The sequence below is a fragment of the Alligator sinensis genome, unplaced genomic scaffold (genome assembly GCF_000455745.1).
Source record: "Alligator sinensis unplaced genomic scaffold, ASM45574v1 scaffold1145_1, whole genome shotgun sequence".
NCBI lineage: Eukaryota > Metazoa > Chordata > Crocodylia > Alligatoridae > Alligator > Alligator sinensis.
In genome coordinates, this window is record NW_005843166.1 from 117706 (window position 1) to 130126 (window position 12421).

Sequence of the window (12421 nt, forward strand, 5' to 3'; positions counted from 1 at the left end):
CTAACAAATTGGTACGTCGCACAGAAAAGAAGCTGAAAGAGGTTTTCATGCAGGTGGAGGATGAGCGTCGGCATGCTGACCAGTACAAAGAGCAGGTAAGTGAAGTCGTAGAGCCATGCTCCCAATGGCAGTGTCTATGAATGTGCCTGGCTCGGGATTTTGTTACAAACAGGGCTGGATAAATGCATAGGCAAACTAGGTATATGCCTAGGACCCTGAACTCTGGGGGGCCCCCCCGGTTCTTCCCTCCACAGTGGTGGTGCAAGTGGCCCTGTGTGCCTCCCCTTCCCTTCCCCTCCCCTCCCCTCCGCCAGCCTCACCACTGCCATGGCTGCTTCCCAGCGGTGGCTCTGAGCCCCACTCCCCATGGGCAGCAGCACTGGGTTGGGGAGGGGGGTCTCAACCAGCCCAGGGCCCATGAGTTTGCCTAGGGCCCGCTAAAGGGTTAATGTGGCCCTGGGTACAAATGCTGATCTCCTAAAGAGACTAATTTGTGTTTAAAAAAAATGCTACCTGGCAGAGCTGTCTGATGGATCCCCAAGTTCAAATAGGAACAATGAGAGCATAGTGCCAGTTTGTCTGGAGCAGTTGCCAACAAGTCATGGCTCATTCGATGTCTCTGCCCATGTTTACCAATGCTTTAGCTTTTCTGCCTCCAGCTGGGGCAGTCTGTACCCTGTTTCTTGCTGGGAATGTGTGGTGTCCTCTGTTCTCTTTACCTTCTGCCCTTGAATGGGACTTGCTCTGGTGTCTCCAGCCAAGTAGAAAAGGCCTTCATCAGTGACTTTGACTTCCATTCCCCAAAAATAGTTTGGGGACAGATAGTTTCAGCAACAGCTACAAATGCCTTACAAAACTATTTGGATAACCTAACAGCAATAACTGAGTGCTTGGAAGTTCTGGTTGCCAAAGTGGCTTGTGGGAAGTTTACCAGCAACTAGAACCATTACACGTTCTGTCACTAGTCTGCCTTGAATCTAGTGCTGCCATCTCCTTAAACTGACCCCTTTAAGCCCAGGGGCCCTGTATCCTAGAACCCATCTAGGATTCTGTGTTGCAATTTAATGCAGCAGTACTGGCTTGCCAAGACTGGAGGCTGTGGGCTAGGCAGGCAGGAAGGATGCTGCACCTGGAGAATCAGCTGCAAGATGCATCAGCGCTTTCCTTCCACCTCAGTCTGTGCAACACCTGTGCCTCCCTCCATTACATCCTGCAAAACATGTCCCTGGGTTAAACAGCTGATACTTCTGCATTGTCTACAGTAGTGAATTTTAGCTGTTTACTTGGGGTTTGCATAATGTAACCTGTAGCCTAATGCAAGTCTATTTCTCTCTGTTAAGATCAACATCCTCAGCAAGGACTGAAAGACAAAATATCCACTGCTTCCCCCTTCCCCACTAATCCCCAAAATCACTAGATTACAGCTTCTGAACCCTTTTGAATAAAGCTCAATGGTGACAGCCTGGCTCTGTCTTCTAGATGGAGAAGGCAAATGCCAGAATGAAGCAGCTCAAACGGCAGCTAGAGGAAGCTGAAGAGGAAGCCACGCGTGCAAATGCCTCCAGACGTAAACTTCAACGTGAATTGGATGATGCAACAGAGGCTAATGAGGGCCTGAGCCGGGAGGTCAGCACTCTGAAAAACAGGCTAAGGTAAGCAATCCTGATCTGTGTACCTTGGCTCTGGGCATGAATGTGTTTTACCTAGGCATTTATGAGACAAGGTAAAGTTGCACAGCTGCACAAAGGGCAAATGTGGTTTTGGGATGCTTCAATAAAAGCATTAGGTGCAAGATGCGGGAGTACTGGGCACTGGCTAGGCCTCTTCTAGAGTATCATGTGCAGTTTTAGGCTCCGCATTTCAAAAAGGACCTGGAGAAGTTAGAGAGGGTCCAGACATGGACAACAAAGTTAATCAAGGGCTTGGAAAAGAAGTTGTATAAGGAGACACTGAAGGAGCCAGGCATGTTCAGCTTGCAAAAAAGGCATGTAAGAGGGGACATGATAGCAGTCTTCAAAGCAGGTAAAACAGGGGAAACACGACAGCCAATGTCCTGCTATAAAATATTGTCAGTGTATGATCAAGAGATCCCCGGTACAGGGCCACCCTCCCTCCCCCCCCTTACAGAGGAAGGCAAAAAACCCCACAGTCCATACCAGTCTGGCCATGGGATAAATTTCCTTCCTGACCCCAAAAATGGCGATCAGTCTGACCCTGAGCCTCTAGTCAGGAACCTCTGGCTTTGGTCCCAGCAGAAACATTGGTACACCCCAGCCACGGTCCCGTTTTGGCTGTAGCCAACACCCAATGCCCTGGGAAGGCTTAAAAACACCCTGACACCTATAGCAGAAAAGGGCAGGGGTGTGGAAGCAACTTGGGGAACACCTCAGTGATGGAGAGTCCACCCCTTCCCTAGGCAGCCTATCCCACTGCCCTAACAGTGAAGTTTTTCTGGATATCCAATCTAAACTTACTCTGCTGTAACTTCAAGCCATTAGTCACTCTGCAGTGAAAGAGGTTCTTGCTCTCTTATGACAGCACTTCAAGTATTTGAAGATGGCCATCATGTTCTCTTAAGTGCCTTTTCCATAAGCTGAACATGCCTAGCTCCTTCAGCCCCTCCTGATTTAATAGACATTAGGGCTGGAAGGGACCTCGGAAGATCATAGAGTCCAGCCCCCTACCCAAGGGGCAGGAAGTCAGTTAGGGTCAAAGGATCCCAGCAACGTAAGCGTCTAAACATTTCTTAAGAGTCCAGAGGTGTTTACACCACCTCTGGAAGCAGTCTATTCCAGGCCTTGGGGACTCGGACAGTAAAGAAGGTTTTCCTTATGTCCAGCCTAAAACCATCTTGGAGGAGTTTGAGACCATTGGACCTTGTCATCCCTTGGGGAGCTACGGTGAACAGGCATTCCCCCACGCTGGGTATAAATACACCCTCACCCTGGCCATCCCACATCATGCTAGGCAGGGTGGTTCCTTTGGGTTGATGGAAAAACTGATGCAAATTACCCATTAAGCAGGGTGGCTTTTTCCTGAGTGTCAGTTGTCCCAGTTGGTTTAGCAGGGGTCCAGTGTTACCCTTGCTTTTCTTCCAACTCCCCACACATCTGAAAAAGGACTTTTTTTTATTGTCCTTGATACTTGTAGCCAGGTGGAGTTCGGTTGCAGCCTTAGCTTTCCTGGCTTGCTCCCTATACGTACAGACCAGTGCAGATTACTCCTCCTTTGTGGCGATTCCTATTTTCCATCCTTTATAAGCCTCTCTTTATTGGCGTAGGAGGTCCATGAGTTCCCTGATGAGCCAGGGGGATTGCTGTGCCCTTTTGCTACGTTTCCTCCAAGATGGGATGAACATCCCTTGTGCTTTCAGGATCACTCCCTTAAGGAGCAACCACTCCTCTTGGGCTCCTCTCTGTCAAGTCATGGTCCCTTAGGGCCTTGTCAACAATCCTCCTGAGCTTATCAGAGTCTGCTTTCCTGAAGTCGAGGACTTCTGCATTGCTGACTGACTTGCCAGCTTTGCGATGATAGTAAAACGATCAGCTCGTGGTCACCGTCTCCCAGCTTTCCTTTTGATTTTTGTTGTTTTGTTTTGTTTTGTTTTAGGTTGCTGACTAGATCACCCCCTTTAGCCAGTACCAGGTCCAGTAGCACTTTACCTCTTGTTGGTCCATAGACTTCTTGGGTCAGGTAGAGTTCGTCCACGCACATGAGGAAGCTTTGTGACCATTCGGATTTGCCCGAGTGCTCTTCCCATGAGATGTCCAAGTAGCTGAAGTCTTCCATGACAACCATGCTCTGAGAGCGTGTAGCCTCAGCTAGTCCCCTGGCTAATTCCTGGTCAAGCTCTTGTTCCTGGTTAAGAGGTCGTTAGTAGACTCCTACCATTCTGTCCCCTGTGCCACATTCCCACATACTTTAACATAGCTATACCCCCACCTCTTTTATCTGCGTGATGTCTTCTATATAGGGTATAGCCGTATACCTGTGACCCAGTCACAGGTGGAGTCCCACCAGGTCTCCATTATTCCTATGCGATTGTAGTCATTCTTGTTTAGTAGGAGGACCGGTTCCTCCTGTTTGTTCCTTAAGCTCCTGGCATTGGTGTACAGACACACAAGCATCCCATTGGAAGCCCTAGGCTTCCTTGCATTCCCAGGAGGACACCATTCCAGGGTTGGGGAGGGAGTAGATTTCCTTGGGTGCCCTAACCTTTGGTTTTGTAGTTGTTGTCTAGTGGGCTTGCTTTGGTGGTTGTCCACCCATCCGCTGGTGGGCTTAGTTTAAAGCCAGGTGGAGCAGGTCAGCCATTCTGGCTGAGAGGAGCTTCCTCCCCAGTGAAGTGAGGTGGAGGTCATCTCTTCCCAGCAGACCACTGTCTCTCTCCAAAAGAGCAGGCTGTGATCGTGGAAGCCTCAAATGACTTATTTTCCTAGCCCTTGATCATCTCCACATGCTTGCTTCCAGGATATGGTGGATGATCTTGCCTCAGGCTGGGGTTTGGAATAGATGACCCATGGAGGTCCCTCTCTATGATTCTGAGTTTTGAAGCAGCTATAGCAACTCCCTTTAAAATGGAGCTTCCAAGATGACAGGGTTTTCTGCTGAACAGTAGGACTGTGCGAAGCTTCGAGTGCTGATTCAATTCAGAGGAGGTTTGGCCCAATTTGCCGGCTGAATCTCCAAATCCGAATCGAATCAGGGGACCAGTTTAAAAGGTCTGAATCGATTCAAAGCTCTCCAAATCTTCAGAAAAGGTTTGGAGAGCTTCGGCGATTCGGCAGTCCCTGCCTCGTGCAGTAGGGAGCTGGACCCGGACTCCATGTTGGTAAGTAGGGGGTGGGGCAGAGGGGGCTGGATGAAGGGGGAGGGGATCCCAGCCAGGCCTCATCCCCTGCCTGCTCCTTCAGCTCTCCCGGCCCTCTGCCATGGCTGCCCCGCCTGCCCCAGCTTCTGGTGGTTTTAAAAAAAAAAAAGCCCTACTCACCAGGTGCTGCCAAGCGGGGGTAATCCCTGCCACCCCACACTGCCCCATGCCACATGGGGGGGCTCTGCCACAAGCCCCCATCCCCCCCTTAGCCCCCCTGCCATAGCTGCCCTGTCTGCCCCAGCTCCCGACCCTTTAAGGAAAAACAAAGAAACCTGCACTCACAGGCTCCTACAGCAGCCTCGGGGTTTCTGGGGGCTCATGCAGAGCCCCCCACACAGCACAAGGCAGTGGGGGGGAGTGGGGATCACCCCCTGCCAGGCAGCACCTAGTGAGTATGGGCTTTGTTTGTTGCTTTTCTTTTTAAAGGGCCAGGAGCTTGGGCGAGCAGGGCAGCCGGGGCTGGGGGAGCAAGCAAGGGTCAGGGGACTCGTGACGGAGCCCCCCATATAGTGTGGGGCAGTGGGGATCACCCCCCACCTGGCAGCACCCAGTGAGTCGGGGCTTTTTTTTCCACAAGTGCTGGAAGCTGGGGCGGGCGAGGCAGCCGTTGCCAGGCTGGGAGAGTGAGCAGGGGATAGGCGTGTGTGATACAGAGATTTGGCTGATTCGGCAGGAGCCAAATCTCCAAATCGGATTCAGCCAAATGGATTTGGGACAGTGATTCGAATCACCAAATCAGTTCGCTGTCCCCCAAATCAACCAAATCCCAAGCAAATACTAGCCACTTTGCACAGGCCTATTGAACAGCTGTAACTGGAAGTGCCACTGTGGAGCCTTTTAATGCTGTAAGAAAGTTAAGAATGGGAATCTGCCAGGAATAGTAATTCCTAAGGAGCAAGGGTGGACCATGTCAGTAACCCATGTATATCCTTGTATTGTAGTCAAACACTCTGGTATCAACACTGACGTGTTCTTTGGCATGGGCGACTGGTGCCTCCCGAGTCTGGGGGCCCCCCAGCAGCCAATCACCAAATGGGGGCGGGTGCCCCAGCAGCTGACTGGGGGGGTCCCCCATTGGCCAGTTGCCAACCCCAGAAGTGCCAGCAGCAAAACCAGAATTGCTGCTGGCATTTCTCTCGGCACCCCCACTCCTCGACCAGTGAGGGCCAATCTCAGGGGGTGGCACATGCCCCCCCGGGGCCCCCCACACACGTCGCCCATGTTCTTTGGTTTGTCAGTGACATGATTCAGCCATACGCAAATATTGTTAGGAAAAGGACTCATTTTTTTGTCACTTAAGTTGCAGGTAAATTGTTTCTACATTGTCCTGGCATAAATGCATTTCAGTATCTTTTCTGAGAACCAGTTTGGTTGGAAAAACTGGCTTCAAAATTCAAGTAGTAAAACTGAGTAGGTTTTGAGATCACAGCAAAGCGTTTAAGAACAGAGAGCAGCTGACCTGAACACTTGTGAAAACTGTGTGCGTGTGTGTCATGGCACTAAGTGAAGGTGTTGGCTGCTGCACTGAAGCGTATGTATTTCATTTATTCTCCACAAGACAAACATAAATTAATAGTCAGTATTTCTCAGTAGCATGGAGAGCCCATTTCTTTTTGAAATTAGTTCTTGAATCTTGGTACCATTCTGAATAATTTGATTCTTTATGTCAGTATTGAACTTGCTCAACTTGTGATTTTAAATGCCCTTTAAGCCAAAGATCTGAATTGAAATGGAGAGTAGCATCCTATGTTTTGAAGGGCACAGCACATTTTCTGGACCAGCAAAAAGGGGGTTTCAGGTTTCTTCAGTGTAGAATATCCAGGCATCTCGTTATAAGAACTGTGGATGCTGTTGAGTTATTGGGTTCCATGGTTATATGGGTTGGTGACTTTGCAGTGGAAGATTCATACCACAGGGTAGGGGGTGAACAAGGTTCTTCATGTCACCAGTTGCTGGTCTTCTTTCAGGAGGGGCGGCCCGATCACCTTCACTTCAAGTCGATCTGGAAGACGCCAGCTGCACATTGAAGGTGCTTCTCTGGAACTTTCAGACGACGACGCAGAAAGCAAAGGCAGTGATATCAATGAAATGCAGCCTGCCCAAGCTGAGTAGAGCCAAATCGCACCATTGCATGCAGAGACCTTTTTCATAATAGTCAGTGGAGTGAGGAGGACTTATTTCTGACCACGAAACTGCCTTGTGGCCATAAATCTGCCTTAGATAAAATTGGCATGCTACAAGGTTACATATCATAAGTCAACTCTGTCTTAAGGCTGTCTAGCCTCACCATACTGTACCCAGCTTAAGATACAGGTACAACTGCTTTTTTATATATAGTAAACTAAATGAAATTGTCTCTGTTCAGTGCATCTATTTTCCAGATATTCATTGTAAAGCCATTTTATAAAGCATCATGTGAAGGATAAGACTTTTTTTTTCCGATTCAGAAACTTCATTCCCAGATGGTAGTTGGTTGGGGCAGACCTGTTATCATTACTGTGCATGCTTTGCTGTACAAACACCACCCTTCCATTTCTTTTTGGCTCATCATGGCCCATGGCTGTATCAAGTATGTTGGAACATTAAAGACCAAACTGCATCTGTATCTTTCTTTTTCTCCCAGCTGTTGTGATCAACACACAATCAGCAAGTGAACTGTGAAAAGGCCTTGGAAAGTATTAAGAGGAGAAATCTAGGGTTGAATGAGTAGTATCCATTTTTAACCTGCAATAAGATTTTGAAGTGTTCTCAGTATCTGATTTTATCAGTTAGTACATGGACAATAAAGGTGAATTACAGTAGCTTCACCAGTCTTAATCACTACAGTATTTTGCATGTGTAGACCTGCTATCACTGCTCCCAAGACAGCTGTACATATTAAGGCTAGTATAATATGAACACCAGTTAAGTGATAATAAACATACAACATCCATTCATTTTTATCTTGAGCCTATTATTTTGTGGCTGATTTAGTCTTTGGAACATGGAGCTGAAGAGCTGCTTCTTCCCCTTGATGTGATAGTTTCATAGCAAAGAAGTTTTCACCTTATGGCTACCTTAGCCAGCCTAGTGTCACTAATATAGAGTAGGCACACTTGCCTGCTGTTATGAACATAAAATGGCAGGACCATCTGTACTGTATGACACTTCTAGCTTGTTTGGAGGCTGTGGTTTACAGAGGCTAAAAGGTCGATATTACTTGTCTGAGTTGACATGCCAGTTGATGTGAATCCTTTCTTTTCTTTTTTCTTTTGAACAGTATTACAGCAAATAGTTAGCCTTCTTTTTTTTTTTTCTTTTTTTTTTTTGTTTAAATAGCTGCAAAATTGTCATTAAAGTGCCTTAGACACTACAGTACTAAGACAATGTTACATATATAATTTGCCTATATAACAATGACTTAATGTATTAATTTTTGACTGTGCTTCATATCATGTACCTCTAGTCAAAGTGGTATTATTGATATTTGGTGACAATGAATCAGTGTTAACTATGAAATTTCGTTCCTCTGCCACATGCTCAAAATAATAATTTCTTTTTGGTTAAAAGCTTTAACATCTGTTACAAAGGTTTTGTTGTGCGTGTTTGGATATTTTTAATCAAACTGGCTGTTGACCACCAAGCATCTGACTGCAAATATCCTGTTTTCTTGTATACCCATATTTCTAGACAATGATTTTTGTAAGACAATAAATTTATTCATTATAGATCTGGATGCCTGCTCTGTTTACTTACAGGAAAACCTATCTCTTGATGCTGACATAAAATTTAATAAACAAGAATATGACTGGAAGCCGCCTATTCCCTCCTTACTGGTTTGATTTTATGTTGACCTCTGTACATAAAGGGTCTGTCCTAAACCTCTTGGGGCTTTAACATGGTTAACCCATGATTACATATTGCAGTTTTAGTAGATACTCTCTTCATCATTTGAAATTCAATTGAAATTCATATGTGGGCAGGTAAATGGCACTGCATCCAGGAGCTGCTCTGCAACAACTAAGAGACTATGCAACACATGAAATAATTTAAACTAGTAATGCTCAACCTCTGGCTGAATCCAGCCTCCAGGGCCATGTTAGCAAGCACGTGGGACTCCCTACAGGTCCAGAAGTGTGGTAGCAACTTTGTCTTGGCTGCTAAAGCCAGTTATTAATGCAGCTACTGTTTCCAGCCCCATGTGCCAGACTGTGCCAGCCTGCAGTGTCTCTTTAGCTGGATCCAGCACATGAACCTACAGACTATACCCACACTGACCCCATGTGGTATGTCCAAGCTCCATGTCACTCATCCAGCCTGCAAGGCCAAAATGTTGAGCACTGCTGACTTAACACTAAGTGCTATTCCTTAGGGCATAGGCAGACAAGGTTCCTTGGGTGAATCTTTTATTAGACCAACCCAAATAGCTGGAGAATAGTTATTAAGCAAGCTTTTGGGTTCAAAAACCCTTCGTCAGGCTAAGGAAGTTTCAGCGGTTGGTATGTTACGGCAATGGTTTGAGTTGAAACCTGAGTGAAAACCTGAAAACTATCACGGTTAAACAATGTCAAACAGTGAATGGAGAAACAAGACCTGATATGCAGATGCCCAGAAGCGATACAGTTGAAATTCCTTATCACAGACCTCTGCGTTTAGTTGTGGAGGTCTTTATGGCCAGCCCCTTCATTAACATATACCAAATCAAAGTGCAGGCAGATGCATGTCATCATCAATGATTATATCCAACAGGAGGTTGAGGCATTCAGGATCTGAAGAATCCAGCAAGAGCTCAAAGGGGGGGGTCTAGCCTCTCTCTCTCCTCCCAGGTATGAGCCCCCACCCCTGCCTGATCCAAATGCTTGTTAAATTTTTGTTTAGCTTTTCCAATAAAGTGATTCTCTTGAAAAGATAGGCGCGCACACTTTCTTTATTCTGGGACCACATCTGACAATATAAACCCACCTTGTCCTATTCTGGAGATGGAAAGGTGAGGTAAAGTTCTCTAATGGCAAGGGAAGACAGAAAACATAACGGCATTTGGCAGACCAGGGAAAAGGTTACTCTGTATTTTACCCCAGCTGCTGCTGTAGGCTGCAGACTCTTCCAAGGGCCTCTGTAGTTATGAACACCCCCATGAAAGTGAGTGAATCTGCTTCAATCTCACATGAAGCCTGAAATTGTTTGTTGTCTCCGAGACCAGCTCAGCAAACTGGCTGCTTTTCAGGAAAGGATCCATCAGAGGTAAAAACATGGAACATGATCTCAACTTACTTTTCTGAAAAAGCCACTGGTTCCACATTAAAAGAACTTTATTTTTGAAAGATTTCTCTCTCTCTTTTTAGACCACATGATCTTGGTGCCGCTGTATTAATGGTATGCCATCTTATTTAAACATGCCATAGAGATTCTGAATAAATAAAGCTACAAAGCCCAAGTTATATACAAATATCTTAGGCAAAGATATTATGTTTACAAACCTATATACAATAAAACAAATGTAAACAGTCAAATGCAGCAAAGGATGCACAGGAAAAAGGGATGTACAAAACCCTGATGGGACGTGGTGAATCCGCACTGCCCTCTCTTCCTCGTGGGCAAGAGTCTTTCTTAGTCAGCATTCGTAAATGAGCCACAGAGCTCCTAGAAATTGAATCTGCAAAGCTAAATGGATGTGATGGAATAGATTGGACAGGAATATTTTTAAACTCACAGACCAAACCACTGTCGGGCTTCCTTGTTCATTTTAAAATCCACCGACTTTGAGGCACATATAAAGACAGAGAAATTGCACAAATACATTGCTTTAAAGACCCACAAGGTACATAATGGTCCAAAACTGTCACAAAAGCCCATAGGTGACACTATAAAATCTAGTCTTTATATATTACACAGACTTGAACAGTTTGAATGCTTTTGAGGGGCTATACCAATCAAATTGGTGACTTGTTTAGGTCTCAAATCAAGACTCCTTTGATGCATAAAAGTTTCATTAACAAGGAAGATTAAACTTATTTGAGGCAAGGAGTATTAATCCAAGATGCAACTGTCCAATAGGATTAATGTCTAATCCTTACCAAACATCCCTTTAAAATAATTCCTGATAGCACCCTGTCTGCGTGCGTCTTAAAAGCCAGGTTGCTGGTGGGGGCAGGATTTGTAAGTAGAGTCAGTCAGAGTGTGTGCTCTATTAAACCTAAGATAGAAAAGTTACCAAGGGTTTAGGACTGACTTGTCAAGTTCTAAGCAGTGAGACTCCTGTGACCAGTGAAACAGAATAATACACTTATCAGCTTATGTGAGACAGAATAGATGTGACCATGTTAGAGAATGTTCACTACGGGAAGAGGAGAAAATAAACTCTTTTACAGTTGAGTGAAGGGCTGTGTGTGCTGGGGTCTCCTCTGGGCAGCAGGCAGGCAGCAGGGCCATTCTGCACGGCAAGGGGCAGTAACAGGAAGGAATTAGAAGCAGTTCTTGTTTGTCTGAGAAAATGATTCAAAGTCCAAACCCAACCTCCTGGCTGTTCATACACTCAGAGGGAGCATTCCTGGAGCTGAAGATGGTCTGGAGGATCCGATGCCTGGCGGCGGGCCTTGGTCAAAACCATTTACTGCCCTGCAGAACAAAAGAGGAACAGGGGGTTGGTCAGCAAGCAGCAGCAGGAATAACCCATAGTTAGTGTATCCATACTCCCTCCCCCATAATGGTTGAAAAAATGGGAACCTGCTGTTGGCTCTAAGCAGCCCCCCAGCCTCAAACTGCATCTCTCAAGCAACAGGCTACCTAGCTCCCAGTCTCACTAAGGCACAAAGCTGTGCAGTAGATCCAGCTGCCTTCTGTGCCCCAACATCAATACAGACCACATCATCACTGGATCAAATAACACAAATTATAACATCCGATTTGCAATCCTACCAATGTCATGTATGCTGCCATCACTTGCTCACAGATGGGACGATCCTTACGTGGCAGAATGAGCAAATATGAACCTGACACCCACACCAGAAGGACATGAAGGCCTGTGACAGAGCACATTAACCTCCCAGGACACCGCATCACTGACCTGAGGACAGCTGTTCTCAGGCAGCAAACTTTTAAAAAACAATCTGAGCTGGAAACTGGAACAAGAAATCACCCACAGACCGGACTGTATCAAGTGTGGTTTAAACAGGGACCATGGAGGCTTCTCTCATTACCTGGATTAGTTCTTGTGACTTCATTCCCATGGGTTTATTGCTTGCATGTTTGCCTCTCCCAGCACTGCCCTACCTTCTGCTTTTATATTCATGTATCTCTCCTCCTTATACACAGTTTTGTGCAGTCCCTTCACAGCATCTGCTGGAGTGAGCTTCAGTGCACAAAAGCTTGTGCTGTATATCTACCTACTTGGGTTAATCTCTAGCATGCAAATCTACCCTGCCTTCTAGAAAGGGTGTTGCAGCCTCCATAGGTGCAGGCCTCCTGCCTGGAGTCTAACAATGATTCCACACTGACACGATCAAAGCTTGCTGACCACTAGAAAGTAACTTCCCTGCTGAACAGATGGGAGCATGCGCCACCACGGCTCTC

The 12421-nt window shown here is 46.3% G+C and overlaps 1 protein-coding gene across 1 annotated transcript in view; it reads right to left on the bottom strand.

The window, feature by feature from the left end:
- Nucleotides 1-8163: 8163 nt before the first annotated feature.
- NDEL1 (nudE neurodevelopment protein 1 like 1) overlaps nucleotides 8164-12421 on the bottom strand; it is a 46726-nt gene continuing 42468 nt past the window's right edge. Inside the window, exon 9 of the mRNA XM_006037749.2 lies at nucleotides 8164-11467. Within this exon, the coding sequence (XP_006037811.1) occupies nucleotides 11377-11467 (91 nt within the window). The 3' untranslated portion in view covers nucleotides 8164-11376. The remainder of the gene's footprint in view (nucleotides 11468-12421) is intronic.